This window comes from Mustelus asterias, chromosome 22, assembly GCF_964213995.1.
Source record: "Mustelus asterias chromosome 22, sMusAst1.hap1.1, whole genome shotgun sequence".
Taxonomy (NCBI): Eukaryota; Metazoa; Chordata; class Chondrichthyes; order Carcharhiniformes; family Triakidae; genus Mustelus; species Mustelus asterias.
This window is the reverse complement of record NC_135822.1, coordinates 17710464-17734442: the sequence shown is the minus strand read 5'-3', so window position 1 is coordinate 17734442 and position 23979 is coordinate 17710464. Positions and strand designations below refer to the sequence as shown.

Below are 23979 nucleotides of genomic sequence, written 5' to 3'. Positions count from 1 at the left end.
AGGAACCGGAGAAAAAGAAGGGCCTGTAATCTTCGATATGCTATGCTCCTGATGTCAGCTGCACATTTGCAGCAAAATTGATTAGCAGTGCTGGAGTCTCACTAAAAAATTCCTGAGTTGTTACACTGACGAGAATCCTACACTGGAACACAATCCGACATCACCTCTCCACCATCATCTCTAAAGGGACTTCTGACAAGCACCCACCTAAAACTTTTGATTTGATATAAAATTAACAATATTTCTGTTTGAACTTGTACAGTGCAGGAATTGGTCACAGTTAACCACAATATACCAGATGGCACAAAACCACACTGGGTATGGACACGATGGGCCGAATGGCTTTTCTCTGTGCCATATGAAACTATGATCACAGTAGTGAGCAAAGAGTTGCCAGTGAAAAGCATCAGGATGGAACAAATGATCAATGTTTGACATGTTAATACAACTTAGCTCTGTTAAGAACAATCCCCACCTAACACTTCTTTTAAAAAAAAACCATCGACTCCTTTTCTGGAGGTGCAGCATCAAGCTGGGACTCCATTTTGTTGGGATGGCTCTGCTTTGCTACCTCACTCACGCAAGTGGTCATTCCACATCTGAGCCTACGTTATTGAGCACTGGCGAACAACTTTACCATGGGTAGCATCACAGCTGACATCTATCTGCATATACTTTTATTTAGAGAATCAAAGGATAGCAACTAGGAACAGAAACTCTAAAATCTCCCCACCTCCCGCCGCCCCCAACACCCACCAATCCAGCAGCACTGAAGACAGCACCTCTACCAAGGTCAAATTACTCATCGGAGTTTTAATCTCATACTTGTAGAAGTTAATACTGTCACATTAATGGTAGCCCGGGAAGGCGCAGCTATCAAAATAACTCAAAAAACTGGCCTGTCTAAATATTTGCATATATTCAACAACGTCAATTTTGTCACAAGATCTTAAGCAAAGTCTTAAGATCTGCTTTTCATTTATCTCCGCTATCTGTTATGTCCCATTACAGATAGCAGCCACTGTCTGAACGAGCATTCATGTTGCACAGTACAATAACACAATTGCTAATCTCAAAATCCCTAGCATTAGTAAGGAACTTGATCCATTCCTACAAGCTCCTGAAGAACACTCCGACACTCTGATCGTTCTTGTACACTTTCTTCCTGACCCCACCTCCAGCGGCTGTGCCCTCACTTCCTGATCCCCTCTAAGCACTCTCTCAAATCATTTAATCCTCCAGCAAGGAATATGACGATTCCACCCATCGTAGCTGCTCCAGCCTGTTAAAAATTCATCTTTCGCCCCTGCTCCTTCCACATAGCCCTGCTAATTTTTCTCATCTCTTTGACCAGGCTATTGGTTGCACCCTCCTTCCCAAATATCATCTTTGGCTTGGCATCCATTTTTGTCGGATTACATTTCTATGAAGCAGAGGCATTTTTCTACATTAAAGGCACATTATAAAAGCAAGTTGCTATCTATCAATGGTCCAAAACGTGGGGGACAAATCTACTCGGCATTGGGATTGTGATCACTAATCACTGTCTAGCAGTTTGCACATTGTTTGGCCCAAGAAATGTGGATTCATGGAAGAGTACAGGAAAAATTGAGATAAAAACCAGATAACATCAAAATGGTGGATGGTGCTTCTTTAATTTGAAAGATCTTTTCTGGTAGATTCCAAAAGGAAATCTTGATATAAACATCTCCATGAATTCTCCACATGCTTGAATATACCCTGATCCTGCTCATTGTAACTGAGCTGGGGTCAGCTACAAAAACTAGAAAATGCTGGAAAGCACAGTGAGTCAGTCAGCATGCAAAAGAGGAAGGACAGCTTCATATTTCAGGTAAGCACCCATTTTTATTTCAGATTTCCAGCATTCACAGTTTTTTACTTTTTATTTTTAAGTTATGCTTTACCCTTCCTTCTCCCTCAACCGTGCAGAGGTAATAAATTGTACTCAATAAAATGTAGCCATTTTCTGCATACATTTTCCTCATTAAAGGTGAGGGATATCATTGCTGAGGAAGGGGACACTTTCATTTCAGACACCCAGTGCCGGCTTGTAGCTGCCCCAAGTCAGGTTAAGATGCAGAGCAGAGCTCCTTCTACACCGCCCATCAAAACACTCCCTGGGCTGGTATAGCACTTGATAGATAAAGCTCCCTCTACGCCATCCCAACGATGTGCCTCAGCTCTAACTTCAGAAGGGCACTCTTGATTGTGCTAATACAGCTAATCCCCAGCTCATTTCTCTTCAGTGAAAATGCCAAAGTAATCGTCAATTCATCCAAAATGTTGTAGGTTTTGAGAAATGGGCCCATGCCCAGGAGAAACACATTTCATGATGGGTCCTCATGTAGAGGAAACAGGATAGGTCCTCGGTAGAGGAAACTTTCATTCCATCAGCCTGGCTGGATGTAGTAACTGGAACCCAGAGGTGAAAGACAGGTTTTGATTTTTTTTTATATATAAAAGCTCAATGTAAAATATTACTAATTTTAGCATCTTTCTGAATAAGACGCAGCAAGTTTTGGTCCAGATAAAATAAAAAGCAGTTATACTTATTTTCTACAAACCATGATTATCCTCCATTTACAGTAAGAGAATGATAATTACGGAAATTACTTTCCTGATACAATATGTTGGTATATTGCAATACTGTGGCATCCCTACACAGTATAAAGCAGCCCTCCATGGACTTTGTTTTTGGTCAAAAATGAACAGTCATTAGGTGAAGTACCAAGTTTATAACGAATGGCTTTGTCAAAGCAATGGCTGCAGCAAGTGGCCTTTACAATTTGCACTGTGTTTCCAGTTCCCCACCATCCACAACACAGCACCCCTGCACAGATAAGCCCTCTGCAGCACTGCATCCTTGGTCTAACAGACTGAAGCTAGCTAACATATTCTCAACAGCAACAGCCGTGGAATTCTTTTCAAAGCTGAAATCAAACAATATTCGGGTGCTAAGGATTAAACAGTAGCCCATGTAGTCATGGTCCGTTTGATTATGCATTTCTCACTTCCCGCCTCTTCTCACTTCATGGCTCTAATTTGGCGCCTTTGATGAAAGGGAGCCGTGTTGGAATCTGCTTCTTGTATTGCTCATAGTCTTCGCCGAAAAACTGAATTAGAGTAACCTCCTCTTCCTCGATGCGCTCACGGAAGAAACGCCATGAAGCCAGCGTGTATCCTACAATGCAGATGGGATTACACAAAATTACCTGAAAGAGAAAGAGGCAACAATTAGTTCATTCCTTGGACAATAGTTGTTACAGCTTCATCTTCAAGCACACTTCACAACTTTGTAGCAGGGAGGAAAGAAAAACTATAATTGTGTTCTAATTGTAATCGGTTGTGTTGATCTAGTGCCAGTCACAGTCTCTGGTGGAATTAATGTTGATGTGGAGATGCCGGCGTTGGACTGGGGTAAGCACAGTAAATAGTCTCACAACACCAGGTTAAAATCCAACAGGTTTATTTGGTAGCACAAGTTTTTGGATGTCACTCTTTCTTCACTCACCTGAAGAAGGAGTGACACTCCGAAAGCTTGTGCTACCAAATAAACCTGTTGGACTTTAACCTGGTGTTGTGGAATTAATGTTTACAGAGCACCAACCCTTAAAGTCTGCCCGATCACACCTTTATTTAATGTGGCGATCAACCTCTAGAAATAAACTAATCATTTGAATTCAGATCATTGCAGACCCTTTTCATTGAGTACAAGAACCCTTCCAGATCATAGAACCTAATCATCTTAGGCATTAAGGCTTCAGGAGTGTAACAAATACATGTATGTGACCTTTCAGCCATGCTCTTTCTCACTGCACTGATTGGAAGCCAATGGAAAGAGGTTTGCTTTCCCATGCCTTAACTTTCAGTCTCTGTCCCCACAAAAGGTTGGTCTACATTTCAGAAGTGTGGGACCCACCATGACTGCATTATGTAATAACAGTAAGAGTTTTAACGACACCAGGTTAAAGTCCAACAGGTTTATTTGGTAGCAATTACCATTAGCTTTCGTTATGTATGCATTATGTAATGTCAGTGGCACAAGGAGTAGCACACCTGCTCCCGATGGCACACTGAGGTTATTGATGCTCAGAAGCCAACAATGAACCAACCTGAGTGCCGATACTCCAGTAAAACCATCCCACATAGGAGGGATGCCTGGACCAAGAGTAGACTCCAGTGGTGACAAGCCTGTGGGACTCGGCCTTCTCGTTCTGTACAATATGATTGAAGTTTGACCCAGCAGTCAGCATGGCTGCCTTGCGCAGCGACTCTCCAACCAGGACCATCAGCAAACCGAAGAAACTGAGCCATGTGATCTGCTTCAGGCCTTCAAGTGAAAAGCAAAACCATTTTTAAAATTTGATCATTAAAACTGAACAGAGAGTCACATAACAGGCTCGTCAGCAAAGTTAAAGCCCATGGAATAAAAAGGGCAGTGGCCGCATGGATAGAAATTGGCTAAAGGACAGGAAAGAGTATTGCCGAATGCTTGTTTTTCAGGTTGGATGGAGGTATACTGTGATTCACTAGGGATCAGTACTGGGACCACTGCTTGATATGCATTAATGACTTCGACCTGGGTCTACAGGGCACAATTTCAAAATGTGCGGCCAATAATTCCTTAAAGATCAGTCAACAATGAAAAGGATGGTGACATTCTTCAAGAGGCCAGGCAGGCTGCTGGAATGGGCAAACATGTGGCAGATGAAATGTAAGGTAAAGAGGTGCAAAGTAATATATTTTGGTAGGAAGAAAGGGCAGAGGCAACATGTGCCAAAGGGTACAATTTTAAAGTAGGTACAGGAGCGGGGGGTCTGACAGTGTACATGCACAAATTATTGAAGGTGGCAGGACCAGTTGAGAAAGCAGTTAAAAATACACAGGAATGCCGGGCTTTATAAATAGTGCTATAAAGAGTACAAAAGCAAGAAAGCTATGATGAACATTTATAAAACATCACTGGTTCATGATTAACATTCATAAAACACCTTCAACTGAGTATTGTGTCCATTAGGGAACCACATTTTCAGAAGGATGTGAAGACTTTAGAGAGGGTCCAGAGTAAATTTATGAGAATGGTTCTAGGGATGAGAGCTTCAGTCAGGTGGATAGATTGGAGAAGCTGGAGCTGTTTTCCTTAGACTAGAGAAGATTGTGATTTGATAAAGATGTTCGAAATGCTGAGGGATCTCGAGAGTGTAGACAGAAACCGTTCCCTTCAGCAGAAGGGTCAAAAACAAGAGGACGCTAATATTAGGTGAATGGCAGAGAAGGGCCAAAGGCTACATCAAGAAAAACCTTTACACACAATGAATTGGAATACACTGTCTGAGTGCATGGTGGAGACAGATTCAATCTTGGCGTTCAAAAGTGAATTAAATTCTTGAAGGAAATAATAATGCGGAAACATGAGGACAGGATGGGATGGTAAGGTCAGTTGGATTGCTCATAGAGCATGGAATTAATGGGCCAAATAGCCTCCTCCTTTGCTGTAACCATTCTATGATTCGAATGGTCACCTACTCATGTGTGCCTTTTGCTGGAGTGGATGAAGAGTTCTGTGCTGACAGGAGTTACAGGACTAGTCTCTATCAAACATGACATCACACCTTATAAATCCGAGAACTAAATAATGCTACATGTTCACACACCTGGAAAGAGAAACTTCTCGATTGTGAATTCCACCCAGGATGACATTGCTGCAAGCTTGTATTCCACGCTATGATTTAACAGGAAGGAGTCCAGAGTGAGGGACTTGGGATTGATAACAGCCGTCACTAGGTATTCTGAATAATGGAAAAAACTCAGAGAGCACAAATACCTGTGAAAGAACAAACAGAAACTTGCAATATTACTCTGAAATTCAAGACCTCTTTGTGCCAACTAATAAACAGAGAAGAGTCATTGCAGGGAATACGGTCACTATCTGAGGCAACTAGTCAGAGGGGAAGTACCAAGATGGAAATTACTCTTCCAATGCTACATTTCTGTAATCTGTCTGGGTGCCAGGAGATCACTCAATGTCTGAGTGTATGGCTCCTTTTTAATTTTTGCAGCAAATGATTGTGGGGGAGATATTTTTGTTGAAGAAAGAAAGTCACAAAACAGGAGTACTTTGGGAGAATAGGTGTCAAGTGATTAGTCACACCGGTATGTCTCTTTAAAGTATATACATATTAGCAAGTCTTCCATAACATTTCTCTCAGCTGGTGATCAGCCATATTTGTTTTAGCAGGATAAAATGACTGGAAGGATTAGCAGGCATTAGTATTAGAGAATTAAGTTTTAAACCAGTGAGTAAAATCGAATACGTGGTGACAATGAACAAGTTTATTCTGACAGCCAGCTTACCAGCCAAAGTGTTGCCATGACGATCCTCCAAAACTTAGTAATAAACCGCAGCCACAAACAAAGCCGAGGAAACAGGCCCTCACGGCAACCTAGGGGCAAACAGTAAGAGTAAGAAATATATTTGAGAAACAGCCTCGACAAATGATTCAATAAGAGCTCAAACAGAGGAGTTACAAGTAGCCAGAATTGTTAAAAATAAAAATGAGAAAAGGAATGTAACTCAGAGTTGAACCCACTGGTCCCCCAGCTCAGCCTACACGTTCATCAGCATTTTGAATACCCACATATCTGACTCGATTGCCTCATTTGGTGGATTATTCCAGCCAGTTTGTAGAAGGAACTGGACAGGGAGGAAGTTAGGAATAAGCTTTTGTTGCCTCCCAAGTTTCAAGGTAAGAGAAAACTCAGAAAGACATGGATGTTGGTTCTGGGGAAGATGGGATATGATTGGTTGTATTGCTGTTCAGGATAGCCTATGGAATGAGAAATGGATAAATAGGAAATGAAGAGTCATTTAAACTAGGAAGGGAGTGAGGGAAACACATCAGGTTACATTTAGAACAAATACAAATGGAGGAGTGTGAATATTGGTGAAGGTGGGAATACAGGATGTAGAGCAGACTAATATATGCAAACACTGGCTTCAGACAGGATCAAAGATAAAAAAGGGACTGTTACATTAATAGGTTTGCACTACAGACCCTCTATGGGAGGGAAATAGATGACAACACTGGTTAACAGATAGACAACTTGGAAGAATAAAATTATTGTAGACTTCAATCATCCATTCATCGATTGGGTTCGGGTGAAAATAAATGGCGAAAGGAATTTCTACAATGTGTGCAGAACTCCCTCAAGAAATGTTTGCACGTCGAGAGGGAGAGGTGTTGCTAGGTCTTGTTAAAAATAACAAACTAGATCAGGTCGATGTGTTAAGTGTGGGCGAATAACTCAGCAACATAATATGAATGAACAAACAGCAGCACAGAATCAAGAGCACCAAGAGAATAAGGTAGGTTTTAGGAAGGTGAATGAGGTGAGGTGGGCAGCAAATGAGCACGCAGGATTTGAAAATCAACCATGACTTTTTAAAAAAAGGTGAATAGACAGATACCATAAAAACATCAAAACCACAAGACCTAAAACATATAAATAGGTTAGAAACAAACTAATCTTAAAACAAGTGAATATGAAAAATAAATAAAATGTTAAATGATAAGGGATACAAGGAGGGAAATGAGGAGATGGTGCTTTTCAAAAGAATAGTAATCTTCAAATATATTAGTGATTGAGAATTGTCCACTTGCAGTTGAGGCCCTGATGGAAGAGGATACTGTGTTACTGGAGGATAAAGTGAGATTGGGCACAACATTCAACATGTACCAACTTAGGTAAATTGGTTCAAATGGCCTGTTTCTGCACTGTAGCTTCTATGTAATTTTATGTAAAAATAGGAAGACAGACATTAAAAAATTGGCGCTTTTTTTGTTAGAACAAAGGATATTACAGGGTAATGTTAGAGGCGTTTAAAATGGAGGAATGGGACAAAGTTGACAGGGGCAGACCGTTCCAGTGATTGATGTGTCTAGAAGAGGATTATGCATAAGAAATTTATGATAAGCAGAAGTTTTCAAAAAACACAATTACAAGAGAGTTGTCAGATCTTAGAACGCACGACCAGAGTTAATGGCTGAGGAAGATGCAGGATAACATTCAAAACAAGTGGTTGATGGAAAAAGATAGATACAACAAGATCTGGACAATATCCAGGCTTGGGCTGACAAGTGGCGAGTAACATTCGTGCCACACAAATGCCAGGCAATGACCATCACCAATAAGAGAATCAAACCACTGCCCCATGACATTCAATGGTGTTACCATACTGAATCCTCCCACTGGCAACATCCTTGTTGACCAGAAACTCAATTGGATTCGCCACATAAAGACAGTGGCTACAAGAGCAGGTCAGAGGCTAGAAATACTGCGGCGAGTGTGATGGAATACCCCCCATTTGCCTGGATGGGTGCAGCTCCAAAACTCAAGAAGCTCGACATCATCCAGGACAAAGCAGCCCGCTTGATTGGCACCACATCCAATCCCTCCACTACCAACACTCAGTGGCAGCAGTGTATACTATCTACAAGGTGCACTGCAGAAATTCACCAAAGATCCATAGACAGCACCTTTCATACTCACAACCACTTCAATCTAGAAGGACAAGGGCAGCAGCGAAATGGGAACACCACCACCTGCAAGTTCCCCTCGAAGCCACTAACCATCCTGACTTGGAAATATATCGCCATTCCTTTGCAGTCGCTGGGTCAAAATCTTGGAATTCCCTCCCCAAGGGCATTGTGGGTCAACTCACAGCACATGGACTGCAGCGATTCAAGAAGGCAGCTCACCATCACCTTCTCAAGGGCAACTAGGGACAGCAATAAGTGCTGGCCAGCCAGCGACACCTATGTCCCATAAATGAATTTTAAAAAGGCAGACACAAGTACGTAAAGATTGAGCTGACTGACATTTCGGTGTTTTTATTATCTGCTTTCAAATAAGTAGTTTTGGCCCAGGATCTATCTTAAATTTACTGTTCACAATTTGAAATTTATGACTCCTTATCCTAATGATCTGATTTACCTTCAAACTAGATTAACTCTGTAGATAACAACAGCAGAATTCAAATGTATCATCGTCCTTAATTGCCAACCTTTGCACCAGTCTAAATTCAGAGTGCGTTGCCTAAGCCTTTCCATCTCGCTCTCTTGTAGGGCCCTTCTTAGGGTACCTCTTTGACCAAGCTTTTGTCCATCTGTACGAATATCTCATGTGACTCTGTCAAATTTTAGTTGATAACGTTCCTGTGAAACGCCTGGGGATATTTTTAACATATTCCACCACAGCAGATGGTGAAATATGAATTCCGCAAAAAAAAAAATCAGGAATTAAAAGTCCAAAGAAGGCCACAAAACCATTGTCAATTGTTGTAAAATCCCACCTACTTCACTATGTCCTTTAGGGAAGGAAACCTGGTCTGGCCTACATGTGATTCCAGATCCACTACAATGTGGTTGGTTGACTCTTAACTGCTCTTTGAAATGGCCATACAAAACAAACCACTCAGTTCAAGGACAATTTGGGATGGGTAATAAATGATGGCTTCTCGGCCTTTTGGCTAAGATCAAGTGTATGGTCGGCACCCCATTGTCGGCCGCACTTGGTCGAGGTCATTGGGTTGCGCTGAGGCTTCATATGTTTCATATGAAGCAATTTTTAAAAGCGGCATCTCGGCCTTTTGGCTAAGATGCAAATGAGCTCAAGTCTTGGAGGAGGAACCTCTCCCTTCTCCAATCAGCTTGGCTCATGTAGATCAGGCCCAGGACAGGGTGGTTTGGTCGCTCGCCCTGTCTTGTCAGCCTGGATCTGAAATGTCTCAACTTGTTGAGACTCTGAATTGGATTTGATTTGATTGAATTGGAAAAGTATTTAAAAAAAATAAATGATGGCTTCTCGGCCTTTTGGCTCAGAAGATCAAGTGTAGTATCAACATGCTGTACTTGGTTGAAGTCATTAGGTTACATTTTAGCTTAATTTGAAGCAATTTTTAAAAGCGGCATCTCGGCCTTTTGGCTAAGGTGTAAATGAGACCAAGCCTTGGAGGAGGTGCAATGCCTACTCCAATCAGCTTGATTCATGTAGATCAAGCCCAAGACAGGAGGTGAGAGCCCTGTCTTGTCAGCTTGGATCGGGAATGTCTCACTTGTTGAGACTCTGAATTGGACTTGATTTGATTGAATTGGATTTTTTTAAAAATAAAATAAATGCTGACAAAACCAGCAACACCCACAGCCCATGAATGGATTTTAAAACATCTATCAAGAGTTTATCATAGATCATAGTTTCTCTATCAACGCAAAATAATTGAACTGACATACCACCTATTGGGCTGAGACATTAAATTGACAGCACTGTTTACCGTGGATCTTAAAAGCTCTTGGCACTACAGAGAAAAGCATCAAGTGTCATGGTCAACATTCTTCCCTGGGCAATCTGTTGCCTACTTGTACGAGGTGCCAGAAGGCAAATGCTGCTTCTGGAGATTTACTGACCTCAAATTTGGATTAGCTCAACACTTTGCAAATAGATTATCTAAGTTAAAGCTAAGATTGTCTAGGAGGGGAAAAGACAAACAACCGGCACCAGATGATAGATCAGCACGAATATACTATTCAACTACAATTGGTTCCCCCGCCCCCCCCCGGTCAGGACCCAGGAGAGGGCGCTGCACTGCAACTGAGCCGAGAACAGCGGCCCAATGTCCCTTTGATCGCCCAGGAAAGCCCCTCTCAGCCGGGTACTAATTGAGCAAAGAGTGGAGATCCCCTTGCCGCCGCCACCCCCGCCCGCTGTGAAGTGTGTCTCCTCCCTCCCCCCCAGCTGCTTACCTGGTAATGGAGACCCCGGTACAGCAGCAGCAACAAGACGTTCATGACAGCCAGGTAGGTGCCGAGCAGTGCGCGGATGAGGAAGCCTGACTGAACTCCACTGAGCCCCGGCACCAAGGTGACGGAGACGCCCAGCGCGAAGCAGCCGGCACTGAGGCGGCCTTCGGCCACCAGCCGGCCTCCCGCCATCACCCAGCCCCGCTATCGCGAGAGCTGGCACCAAGCGCCGCGAGACCTCACCCAGGTATCGCGAGACCGCCACCCAACCGGCTGAAGTTCCGCGCAGCCGCAGAGCGCTCACTCCCATAGGGGAGGGGGTGGAGTGAACCTTAAATGCTGGAAAATCTCAGCAGGTCTGGCAGCACCTGTAAGGAGAGAAAAGAGCTGGCGTTTCCAGTCCAGGTGACCCTTTGTCAAAGCTAAAAGGCATGGAAATTGGAAGATATTTATACTGTTATGTGAGGGAATGAAATATGAGTCCGAGCCACAAAAAACAAGGGGAAAGGCTGCTAATGATAGTCTATAGAGAGAATAAAAGGTGTGAATGGCCAAATGGTGGAGAAGCTGAGACAGATGGAGATGTGAGGGGAGAAGGGGGAATAGGTGGGGGAGACGCAAAATTGAGAAGGGGGAGAAAAGATAAGGAAAGGGGGACAAAATAGGGAAATAAAAATAAAGACAATGAAGCAATAAAAGGTAGAGAACAGTTAAAAATTAACTAAAATGAAAACAAAGGGGTCGAGGTGGGGTGGAGCTAATCATCTGAAGTTGTTGAATTCGATGTTGAGACCGGAAGGCTGTAATGTGCCTAGCCGGAATAGCTGGTATAGTGAACACTGGGCATTGACAATACTATAGTGAACACTGACACCCCTATTGTGAACACTGGGCACTGACACCCCTATAGTGTACACTGGGCATTGACAATACTGTATAGCGAACACTGACACTCCTATAATGAACACTAGGCATTGACAATACTGTATAGCGAACACTGACTCCCTATAATGAACACTGGGCACCGACAATACTGTATAGTGAACACTGGGCACTGACAATAATATAAGGAACACTAGACACTGACAATCCTATATTAACACTAGGCATTGACACCCCTACAGTGAACATTGGGCATTGACAATCCTATATTAACACTAGGCATTGACACCCCTACAGTGAACATTGGGCATTGACAATCCTATATTAACACTAGGCATTGACACCCTTATAGTGAACACTGGGCACTGACACCCTTATAGTATACACTGGGCATTGACAATACTGTATAGCGAACACTGACTCCCTATAATGAACACTGGGCATTGACAATACTGTATAGTGAATACTGACACTCCTATAATGAACACTGGGCATTGACAATACTGTATAGTGAACACTGACACCCCTAGAGTGTACACTGGGCATTGACAATACTGTATAGTGAACACTGACACTCCTATAATGAACACTGGGCATTGACAATACTGTGTAGCGAACACTGACTCCCTATAATGAACACTGGGCATTGACAATACTGTATAGCGAACACTGACACTCCTATAATGAACACTGGGCATTGACAATACTGTATAGCGAACACTGACACTCCTATAATGAACACTGGGCATTGACAATACTGTATAGCAAACACTGACTCCCTATAATGAACACTGGGCACCGACAATACTGTATAGTGAACACTGGGCACTGACAATAATATAAGGTAAGAAGTTTAACAACACCAGGTTAAAGTCCAACAGGTTTATTTGGTAGCAAAAGCCACACAAGCTTTCGGAGCTGGTTTGATGACAAGATCTTATATTAACACTAGGCATTGACAATACTGTATAGTGAACACTGACACTCCTATAATGAACACTGGGCATTGACAATACTGTATAGCAAACACTGACTCCCTATAATGAACACTCCCTATAATATACACTGGTCACTGACAATCCACAGGGTACATTGGGCATTGACAACACTATAGGGGACACTAAACACTGACAATCCTATATTAACACTGGGCATTTACACCCCTATAGTGAACACTGGGCATAGAAACACCTATAATGAACACTGGGCATGACACACAATCTGATAGTGAACACTGGGCACTGACAATCCTAAAATCAGACTGGGCAATGTACATTGGGCTTAGAAAATCGTTTGGGAGACACTGCTCTTAGGGCTGAGCCAGTTGTCACTCTTAACGAAAGAAAGACATATGATCATAAGACGTAGGAGAAGAAGGTCATTCAGCCCATCAAATCTGCTCCACCATTTAATGAGATCATGACTGACCTGATATGATAATCTGACATGATGTCCTAGCTAATATTTATCCATCTCCAAACATTAGCAAAATAGATTATCTGATCATTGTGAATATCTATCTGGAGGGAGTGGGAGCTTGGAGTGCGTAAATTGGTTGCCATATTTCAGATATTACAAGTGACTATGCTTCAGAAGTATTGGTAACTGAAGCGTTCTGAGGTCATAGGTGTTATCTAAATGCAAGTCTTTCATTCTTTCAATGCAGAAGAACGTTGTTAGTTCACGTAAAGTGGTAGGTTTTAAAAGTCGGCAGAAAAGTATTGAGCAGCGATTTTAAATTTGTAGATGGGGTTTTTACCTTGAATATGTTACCTTGAATGTGGTAAGAGGGATTTGAGGGATGCTGGGGAAGGCAATATTTTTCTCTGGTGGTTGATTGAAGAATCATAGGCTTGTTCTTGTTTCCTTCCAGGAGGCAGCCACTTTCACGAGGAGAGATAAGAACTGCCAATTTACTACATAGAAACCCAGTGATAATGCTGAGGTGTACAACCCCCAGTGGGCTCTGAGTTGAGCCATAGGGGACTGAGATTACGGGCAGCATGGTGGTGGCACAGTGGTCAGCATATCAGCGCCAGGGACCCGGGTTCAATTCCGGCCTTGAGTGACTGTCTATGCGGAGTTTGAACATTCTCCCGCATCTGCTTTGGTTTCCTCCCACAGTCCAAAGATGTGCGGGTTAGGTGGATTAGCCATGCTAAATTGGCCCTTAGTGTTCATAGATGTGTAGGTTAGGAGCATTAGCAGGGTAAATACGTGAGGCTATGGGAATAGGGTCTGGATGGGATTGTTCATGCAGACCCAATGGGCTAAATGATTTGATTTATTGTCACATGTATTAGTACACAGTGAAAAGTATTGTTTCTTGCACGCTATACAGATAAAGCATACCATTCATAGAGAAGACAAGGAGAGGGTGCAGAATGTAGTGTTACAGTCATGGCTAGGGTGTAGAGAAAGAACATAACTAGGAGCAGGAGTAGGCCAACTGGCCCCTCGAGCCTGCTCCGCCATTCAATAAGATCATGGCTGATCTTTTCGTGGACTCAGCTCCTCTTACCCGCCCGCTCATCACAACCCTTAATTCCTTTACTGTTCAAAAATTTACCTATTCTTGCCTTAAAAACATTCAATGAGGTAGCCTCAACTGCTTCACTGGGCAGGGAATTCCACAGATTCACAACCCATTGTGTGAAGAAGTTCCTCCTCAACTCAGTCCTAAATCTACTCCCCCTTATTTTGAGGCCATGCCCCCTAGTTCTAGTTTCACCCGCCAGTGGAAACAAACTTCCCTGCTTCTATCTTATCTATTCCCTTCATAATCTTATATGTTTTTATAAGATCTCCCCTCATTCTTCTGAATTCCAAAGATCAACTTAATGCGAGGTTGGTCCATTCAAAAGTCTGATGGCAGCAGGGAAGAAGCTGTTCTTCAATCGGTTAGTACGTGACCTCAGACAAAAAAACAAAAGAAAATAAATATCTGCAGCAGCCTCTCTTTCTGCTCCTAGGTGAAGGGATGATGGCCGTTAGGAAGGTGGAAGACGGTATGTCTGGGGTGCGGGGGGCCTTGACTATGATAGCTGCTTTTCCGAGGCAGCGGGAAGTGTCAAAAGAAGTGAATGGATGGGATGCTGGTTTGCGCGATGGACTAGGCTGCATTCACAACGCTGCGTAGTTTATTGAGCTCTTGGTCAGTGCTGGAGCCATACTAAGCAGTGATACAACCAGAAAGAATGTTTTCCATGGTGCATCTGTAAACATTGGTGAGTTGTGGTGGATATACCAAATTACCTTAGCCTCCTCCTGGTCTCCTTCTGCCTTGTAGGGATTCTATGGTTAAATCCAATTAGTTGAAACCCATTGCTAACGCGTCCAAGTACACGGCACTGTGTTTCTGATTGCGAAGGCAGGGATGGGATGGAGACCTTCTTCAGTCATGGTGGCCCAGCTCCGGCGTTTCCATGGTTACGGATTGAACCGCTTGAAGATGGCGCACGGGATCTGGGGGTGCGGCACGTGACCCGCGCGAGAATCTCGGCCGCCATTTTCAGAGGCTGCCGCCAGCAACTTGAAACTTAACAAGACTGAGGGTGGGATTGGTGGATAGGACAAACGGTAGTGGGGGCAGATGGCCATCCAGAAAAGGGGGTAACGCTGGAAAAAAGTAAGGGGTAGGTGCACAGGAAGCGGAGAATTAAGAGAGGGGAGCAGAACGTTTTTTTTGAACAGCGGCCTGAGGACTACAACTCCCGGCATGCGGAGGGCCCCCGGGCGCAGGCGTAAAGCAACGGCTGGGGCTGAGGTCGCGCATGCTCGGTCCCGGGTCTCCTTTGACAGCTGCTTGAAGATGGCTTAGAGCAATTTTTTTTTCATTGAAGGCGTCAGATTGAGAGTCTCATCCAAACCACATTCAATTCCAGTGGCGGTCAGAAAGTAGCAGCTTCCAGGTAGGGAAAGCCTGGAGTGAATCACAATCAGATGAGCACATCCTTTTCACTGGCCACCACAACAGCCCTCCTGTTTGCAACTCTGCTGCTCTGGGGGTACGTTTATTTATTGGAGGGAAATGGGGCTTCAGCCCTGCTCCCAAAAAGGGCCTGTGACTAACTGCACTCATGTTGTGTTTTTCTGAGTTTCTTCATTTGCCCACTGACATGTTTTATTGTACAGATTTCTGATTAAGACTACCTGGCCTAAATGGGCCTTTTTAAAAAAAATAGGTGAGTTATTGAAAAATAGTACCAAGTTGAGTTGGATACAAAGTCTATGTACCTGAATAGCAACTGCATTATACAGAACTAACTAGTAATTCATTTTATACAGGTCTTTACCCTCAAATGACCTAATTTTAAAAATAATATAGCTAAATTAATTCAGTGTAATGGTTCAACCTATAGATTTCTTAGAGGGATTTGTTGCTAAATCCTCTGTGATATGAAAGTGACTACTGCACTTTTGTGCAGTAGTATTGCTGATTAGTTGGTTATTCCCAATCCTTGTATTCTATAAACCCCATCCCGACCTTGATTACATCGGCTGGTTCTGTGCCCCCCCACTCTCCAATACATTGAAATTAAAATCTTTGTCCCCCATCTTCAAATTCCTCCAGGGCTCTCCATGGCCTATACCTGTTGTCTTATTCACCCTTGTACCTCCTCAAAAATCCTTAAACCCTCCTCTTGTACATTGGCCTCTACCTGTACCCCAGCGACGACAGGCATGAGAGATACTTAAGCTCAGTTCTAGTTGTGGAGTGCAATTCTGATAGCAATATCGTGACTGCTTCTGTAAGTCCACAGCGAATCCTGGGAACTGTAACTAATAAGCTATTGAGGTGCAAGGACAGAGTCATTGCTTGTAGGTTTTAGGCTCCAGGTTATAACCTGCTTTCTTTATAGAAAGATTATGAAAATCTAGAATTTTACAACCGCACAACAAGATCTATTTGCCTGTGCTCCCTCTCTGAAAGTGACCTAGACCCATTCCAGTTTTATATTTTGATATACTTAGCCTCTGCCCCTTTAAAAATCTTTTATGAATTCTGCTTCCAGCACTGGGCCTCCCGCATCCTAAATACTCCTATGCATTCCCTGTTCCATTGGTGATGATTTTTGAAATTTTTCCTCTCAAGATTTCGAGTACCTGTAACAAAGTATGACAAACTTTCCCTCCACCACCGATGCTCAGTAGCAGCAGTGTGTACTATCTATAAAATGCACTGCAGCAATTCACCAAAGATCCTTAGACAGCACCTTTCAAACCCACAACCACTTCCATCTAGAAGGATAAGGGCAGCAGATACATGGGAAAACCACCACCTGCAAGTTTCCCTCCAAGCCACTCACCATCCTGACTTGGAAATATATCACCATTCCTTCGTAGTCGCTGGGTCAAAATCCTGGAATTCCCTCCCTAAATGCATTGTGGGTCAACTCATAGCACATGGACTGCAGCGATTCAAGAAGGCAGCTCACCACCACCTTTTCAAGGGCAACTAGGGATGGGCAATAGATGCTGGCCAGTCAGCGATGCCCATGTCCCACGAATGAAGAAAATATGACACTGCATTTCTTTTGCAAACAGAGAAATGCAAGCAGCAAGAATAACTCTCCCTAGTAGCTGAATTTAAATAACTTAAACAACCCATCTTGTTTTAAAAGTTAGCCCTGTAGGTGAAAATATGCATGTAAATCCACTGAAACTTTGACAAGACAGAGTTGGATCCTGTAATAATGCAAGGTATTTTTTACTTGAACAAATTGCTGTTTATTCTGTGCCAATTTCCCTACTGTGCTTAAAGTTTATTAGTCACAAGTAAGGCTTACATTAACACTGCAATGAAGTTGCTGTGAAATTCCCCTAGTCGCCACACTCCGGCACCTGTTCAAGTCAATGCACCTGACCAGCACATCTTTCAGACCGTGGGAGGAAACCCACGCAGACACGGGAAGAACGTGCAAACTCCACACAGACAGTGACCCAAGCTGGGAATTGAACACAGGTCCCTGGCGCTGTGAGGCAGCAGTGCTAACCACTGTGCCACTATGCCGCCCATATTACTTCCTATATTACAACATATTGCCCATATTGCTTCCTATATTACAACATTAGCTAGGGTGTTTTATTGGTTGTAAAAGACTTTGGTATGCCCTGAGATCATGGAAGGTGCGATATCAATGCAAGTCTGTCTGTTTTTCTTGGCAACCTCCTCATGTAATTTTTAGTTGCACACTCAAACCAGCAGCACTGCTCACTGCAGTTATGGACAAGGCATAGTTTAATTCAATGTGTCATACGAACTGATACTATACTTGATCATAGCCAAAAGGCTTAGAAGTGTAATTATGATCCATGGCTTTCTGATGACACATTGCAATGTGTAGGGGAGTGAGGAAGATAGAATCTTGGGATTTTAGCAGGTAAGTACTTCTGTTACATTGGGATCTGTAGGAATGAAACTAAAATCAAATGTTATAAACTATGCCTTGTCCATAACTGCAGTAAGCAGTGTTGCTGGTTTGAGTGTGCAACTAGCAATTACGTGAGGAGGTTCTCAAGAAAGACAGACAGACTTTCATTTATATAGCACCTTCCATGATCTCAGGGCATACCAAAATGTTTTACAGCCAATGAAACACCCTAGCCACTGTTGTCATATAGAAAGCACAGCAGGGAAATTGGTACAGAACAAACAGCAATGTGATAATAATCAGATAATTTATTTTCTTGAGTTTGTGGGATAAATACTGACCAGGACACGGGAGAACTCTGCTGCTCCTTTCCTTCTTGAGCAAGATTAACATGGAGGTCCATGGTCACCAACACCCTCTTTAGGGCATGGTTCCTGTGGAGAGAGAGCCATGGGATCTTCTACATCCACCTGATAGAGCAGATGGGGCATTTAATGTCTCATTTGAAAGGCAGCACTTCTCAATAATGTACTGGGAAAGTCAGCCTGGTCTTTGTGCTTAAGGCTCTGGAATGGGACTTGAACCTTTTGACTTGAGGCTACAGCACTACTCACTGAGCCATGGCTGACACCAAAAGAATAAAATCAAAGGCAGCGTCAAGGTTTATTATAGTCAGCTATATTTAAGTTCATAGCTGACAGAGAATCCCATGGGATCACACTTCTCACTTCACTCCCATAAAGCAGAATCCCAATGAACATAACCCTTTTTCATTCACTCCAGTTGCAGATAGTCCCAATCTATCAAACACATTGAATATAATTCCTTCTTGTTCTCTCCAACCCTTTTCCAGTTACAGAGTTCTGAACTAACCAGAAACTGTTCCCCAGTTATATGAGGAATAAAGCTCAGCTTCTGAATATTGACAGCTGGTACTGTATTGACTTTGGTTTTATAGTGTGGACACTACCTTGTGCCTGGTTTGGACACTGGTGTAACACTGTGCCCAGTGTTGTCTTTTCTTGTTTTGGAGTGAATAATTCAATGATTGTCAGACAAATTAAATTTATCTGCAATAATTGAAATCATTAGTATTATGTTTATCATTATCCTTTTGTTTTTTTTATATATCATCTTTAAAATACATTTTTCAGGTTTGAAACTGAAGACACGCTTTATGACATTGCTGAAATGAGCAGCCACTGTTAATTCATTGTTAAAAAAACGCAGTAAAATCTCTCACTTAAGAGTGGGCACAGGACGGATGGGCAGGTAAATGGCTAATGTGAAATGCTGGGACGTTATGAGTATATTTCTGAGTTTGGAGCCTTGACACACTGCAGGGAGTGTATAGAGGCAGTTTTACTTCAATGTAACTGGTGCTATATCTGCTCTGGAGATGTTCAAAAGGAGGTGGTAAGCAGATTGTTTATTGTGAACAATGAAGAATAACGTCTCCACTCCTATTTTTTAGATATGGAAGACCATTTTTCCGAACACAGCAAGAAAATACTTCACGCATTGAACAAGCAACGGGCAGATGGTAAATTTTGCGATGTGACACTGGACCTGGGTGGCCATTACTTAAATGCGCACCGTAGTATCCTGGCATGTTGTAGTAATTTCTTCCATAATATCTACGGAGCTGGCACATCCACTGAAATCAACCTTCCTGATAGTTGCACTAGTGTTTTGGGCCTTCTGTTTGACTTCATATACACAGGTGAGCTTCAGTTGACCCAAACAAATGTCTCCAAAGTGCTCAGTGCAGCAGAACTCCTTTCAATTCCTGATGTTATTCAAGCTTGTCATAATTATCAGCAGAAGTTTGTTGACAGTGAGAGGAGGAGTGAGGAAACCTCATGCAGCCAATCAGCCACAGAAGATAGGCCTGTGAAGGTACAGTTAGACAGTACAAAACAGACTGGAGAAGATGGAGCTCCTGTGAGGCAAATCGCAAATTACGAGTTCAGACATCTTGGCAGAAGGAGCAATAGTTACAACCAAAATCAAAAACTCAACCTATTGACCGAGAAGCAAAAAGATAAAATAAGATCCTTTACTATTCAGAAAAGCTCTAGGGAATCCTTGCTGTCCGACGGAAGCCAAAGCTGTAAGGAGGCAGAGAAGGCAAAGGAAGGTGGCCTACGAAACAGCGGTGAGGAGAACAGTCATGAGAGCACCAATGGGAACAACAACCCTACATTGGACATGGATGTCATCAAAGTGGAAGAGGATGGGGATGAGGAAGATGAAGCCATGAACGACAAAGGTGAACTGGACCACGACTACATTCCAACCAGGCACCTGTGTAGGAAACGGAGAAAAGCTGGCACGCTGGGTGACACCACACAGGGACTGAATAGACAGAACCTCAAAGCCTCAGACTCAGAAACCCGAAAGAGCAAAGCTGCAGAGTGTCCGACTTGTCATAAGAAATTTCTCAGCAAGTATTACCTCAAAGTTCACAACAGGTAAAGCCAATGTTCCCACTCAATGTTTAAATTGTTGAAGTTAATGGGGATATTTTTGTCTCGGGTTTGTGTGATATGATGAATAATGGAAACCCAGCAGCAAATGTGGGCAGTTACTTCATCACACTGACTTCATTTATTCAGGAGAGCAAACCAGGAGTGATTTATAATCATTATCTGAGATCAAGAATGAGATTTCCGGCCTAAAATCACTCCCCAAAAATCTACTTCAAAAAATAAAATATGAGATGGGACACTTTTTTTGTATTTTTGTGTCAAGGGAACATTGCCCAAGGTACTTTATAGATCAGATATAATACCAGGTTAGACGGGAGATAATCAGTCCTGTTCGGTTTGAGCATCAACTTGCACTTTATCACCTGGAAGTAACAGGGCTTACTGACTCTGACCACCCCCTCACCCTACCACCATCTCCCAGAATGTTAGTGGCAAAACTGCACTTTCTTTCCATACTCTGGCCAACTCTTCTTGAGTAGAATATTCATACCATCGCTCAGGATTTACTCCAGGATAGCTTGTGGGTCGTGGATTTTTACACACCAACTGTTAAGGGGAATTTCAAGACATCCAAAGAAGAGAATATTAAATAAACACCTCTGCAGTTCTTATACCCACTGGTCCCACAATACCCTTTGTTCATATTCATGGCAAATAAAATGAAATAACAGTTCAAAAGAAAATAGAATTATTGTGGGTAAATGAGGGATCAGTTTTGATCAAAATGCTTTGCAGGGTGTGTAAAAGTATTGGACCCACTCACTCGAATGATGTACCTGTAGAACTTGCTCATCGTCCTCCCGGTGCCTGGATGTTTGATCCCAGAGCACACTGCTTTTCATATACAGAGCTCATTAAGGTGGCCTCTCAGCTGTCCCAACATGGCTAGCTACTGCCGAGTTTGCATTTCAGGAGCTAAACAACCTTTAATTTCATAGAATTGTGGAACACTGGCCATTTGGCCCCTTGTATCTGTGCCAGTTCTTTGAAATATCTGTCCAATTAGTCCCATTTCCTCTTTCCCCACGGTGCTGCAAACTTCACCTTTACGTGTATTTATCCAGTTCCCCTTTGAAGGCGACTATTGCATTTGCTTCTCTCTCCGTTTCAGGCAGTGTACTCCAAACCATCGTAACTTGTTACATTTTCTTCTTCATGTCACCTCTGATTCTTTGACCAAACATCTTAAATCTGTGTCCACTGCTTGCAACTAGAAACAGTTTCTCCTTGTTTATTCTATTAAAACACTTCAAAGTTTGTAGCACCTCCATCAAATCTCCCCTTAACCATTTTTGCTCAAAAGATCATTTTCTGCGAAAACTAAATTTAGAAGGTGCTCCTGTTGATGCTAATATCCCCCTTAATCACTTAACAAAGGTTCAAAATTCTATCAGCCTGCTGTGTACAGTGGAGTTCAGCAGTGCAACACATGCTATGCACACTCATGAATAGTGTCACTGACTTGGGTTGGTACATATTCATACATATTTGGGGGAGGTGGTGGCATAGTGGTATTGTCACTGGACTAGTAATCTAGAATGTCAGGGTAATGCTCTGGGGACTCAGGTTCAAATACCACCATGGCAGAAAAAAAGTTCAATTCAATAAGTTCTAACGATGACCATGAAACCATTACTGATGTTGTAAAAATCCACTTACTTCAGGGAAGTAAATCTGCCGTCTTTACCTATTCTGAGCTACATGGGGCACGAATGTGATTGACTCCTAAATGCCCCTAGCCAGCCACTCTGTTCATTGGCAATTAGGGATAAACAATAACAACACCCCATGAATGAATAGAGGAAAAAAATCTTCTCACTTAAGAACAAATTGTCACCTATAAGTTTTCCTTCAAGTCATAACCATCCTGACTTGGAAATATATCACCATTTCCTAAATGTCATTAGATTAAAATCCTGGAACTCACTCCCAACAAAGGGAGCACCTTCATCACACAGACTGCAGCAGTTCAAGAAGAAGGCAATCTCCTCAAAGGGAACAAGGGATGGTCAATAACTGCTAACTTTGCAAGCGATGTTCGTACGCTGTGAATGAATTTTAAAAAGATGAATATAGAAATTATAGATTGTCTGGGTTATCTTAATTAATCTACCCAGAAAGACACTGAAGTTTCCTTCCTCCCCCTGCTCACAACTGTTTCTTAAATTATTCTAAGGTTTTGCCTCCGGGTACTGATCACTCTGTGTGTGGAAATTCCCTGTTGTCAGTTCCAAGTTTGCCTTTCACCAATTTAAACCAGTGCCCATTTGTCCTACTCCTGCAGTTTAATTTGAAATATATTCTGGATCAACCTTCTCTATGTTATTGGCCATTTTAACTACCATCGAACCATAGAAAGGTTATGGTGCAGAAGGAGGATGTTCAGCCCATCATGTCTGCATCACCCAAAAAAGGGAACAAAGAAACTCGCCACTCATTTTAATCTCACTTTCCAGCACCTGGTCCATAGACTTGCGGGTCACAATACTTTAGATGCAGATCCAGCTGCCTTTTAAATGAGTTGAGAGTTTCAGCCCCAACCACTAACTTAGGCTGTGAATTCCAGACACCCATCACCCTCTGGGCGAAAAAGTATTTCCTCATGTCTCCTCTAATCCATCTACCAATCACCTTAAATCTGCGCCCCTGGTAATCGATCCCTCAGCTAGGGGAAATTAGTCTTTCTTGTCTACCCTATCTTGACCCCTCATAGTTGTGTACACCTCAATTAGGTCACCCATTAGCCTCCACTGTTCTAAGGAAAGCAACCTTAGCCTATCCAATCTCTCATTGCTGCAATTTTCAAGCCCTGGCAACATTCTTCTAAACTCCTCTGCACTCTCCAGAGCAATTATGTCCTTCCTGTATTGTGGTGACTGGATCTGTACACAAAATTCCATCTGTGGCATGGTCACTGTTTTGTACAGTTCCACCATTATATCCCCATTTGTGTATTCAATACCTCGCCCAGTAAAGGAAGGCATTCCATATGCTTTCTTGAACAACTTGTCCACCTGTCCTGCCACATTCAAGAACCCGTGGACATGCACTCCAAGGCCTCTCACTTCCTCAACCCCTTTTAATATTTTTCCATTTATGGAATATTCCTTTGCTTTGTTTGCCCTCCCCAAATACATCACCTTACACTTTTCCAGATTGAATTCCATTTGCCTCTTCTCTGCCCACTCAACTAAACCAGTCAGTCTCGGCTGAAGAGTTGAATTATCTTTCCTCATAATTCTGACGTCTGCTGCTGGGTCTCAGACTCATGGTTCTCTGTTCCACTCCCTGGATTTAAATGTGGCCAGAACTGCACACAGTTTCTACACTGTTAAAGTGAATTCAGGAGATTAATTCCACCCCCCCCCCGCCCCCTTTCCTGCCTCCCCACTCCACCTCCATTAATGCCAGATA

At 42.7% G+C, this 23979-nt stretch overlaps 2 protein-coding genes across 8 annotated transcripts in view; one reads left to right on the top strand and one right to left on the bottom strand.

Annotated features, from left to right (window-relative positions):
• The window catches only part of icmt (isoprenylcysteine carboxyl methyltransferase), a 60309-nt gene extending 49217 nt beyond the window's left edge, over nucleotides 1-11092 (bottom strand). The window contains exons 1-5 of one of the 2 annotated variants that reach the window (XR_013500534.1): nucleotides 10821-11028; nucleotides 6376-6464; nucleotides 5676-5845; nucleotides 4134-4351; nucleotides 3040-3233 (exon numbers count right to left, since the gene is read on the bottom strand). Coding sequence is in view for 1 of the 2 variants with exons in the window: in XM_078238811.1 (XP_078094937.1) it covers nucleotides 3051-3233; nucleotides 4134-4351; nucleotides 5676-5845; nucleotides 6376-6464; nucleotides 10821-11009 (849 nt within the window). In the remaining variant the exon portion in view is untranslated. Of the gene's footprint in view, nucleotides 1-1354; nucleotides 3234-4133; nucleotides 4352-5675; nucleotides 5846-6375; nucleotides 6465-10820 lie in introns of those variants that run through there. The other variant, XM_078238811.1, reaches the window with a different exon arrangement.
• The window catches only part of LOC144509875 (zinc finger protein 131-like), a 28045-nt gene continuing 14170 nt past the window's right edge, over nucleotides 10105-23979 (top strand). Inside the window, exons 1-2 of one of the 6 annotated variants that reach the window (XM_078238803.1) lie at nucleotides 10105-10874; nucleotides 19548-20547. In XM_078238803.1, coding sequence (XP_078094929.1) covers nucleotides 19550-20547 — 998 coding nt within the window. In that variant the 5' untranslated portion in view covers nucleotides 10105-10874; nucleotides 19548-19549. Of the gene's footprint in view, nucleotides 10875-15225; nucleotides 15884-19302; nucleotides 19346-19547; nucleotides 20548-23979 lie in introns of those variants that run through there. The other 5 variants (XM_078238802.1, XM_078238805.1, XM_078238807.1 and 2 more) reach the window with 5 other exon arrangements.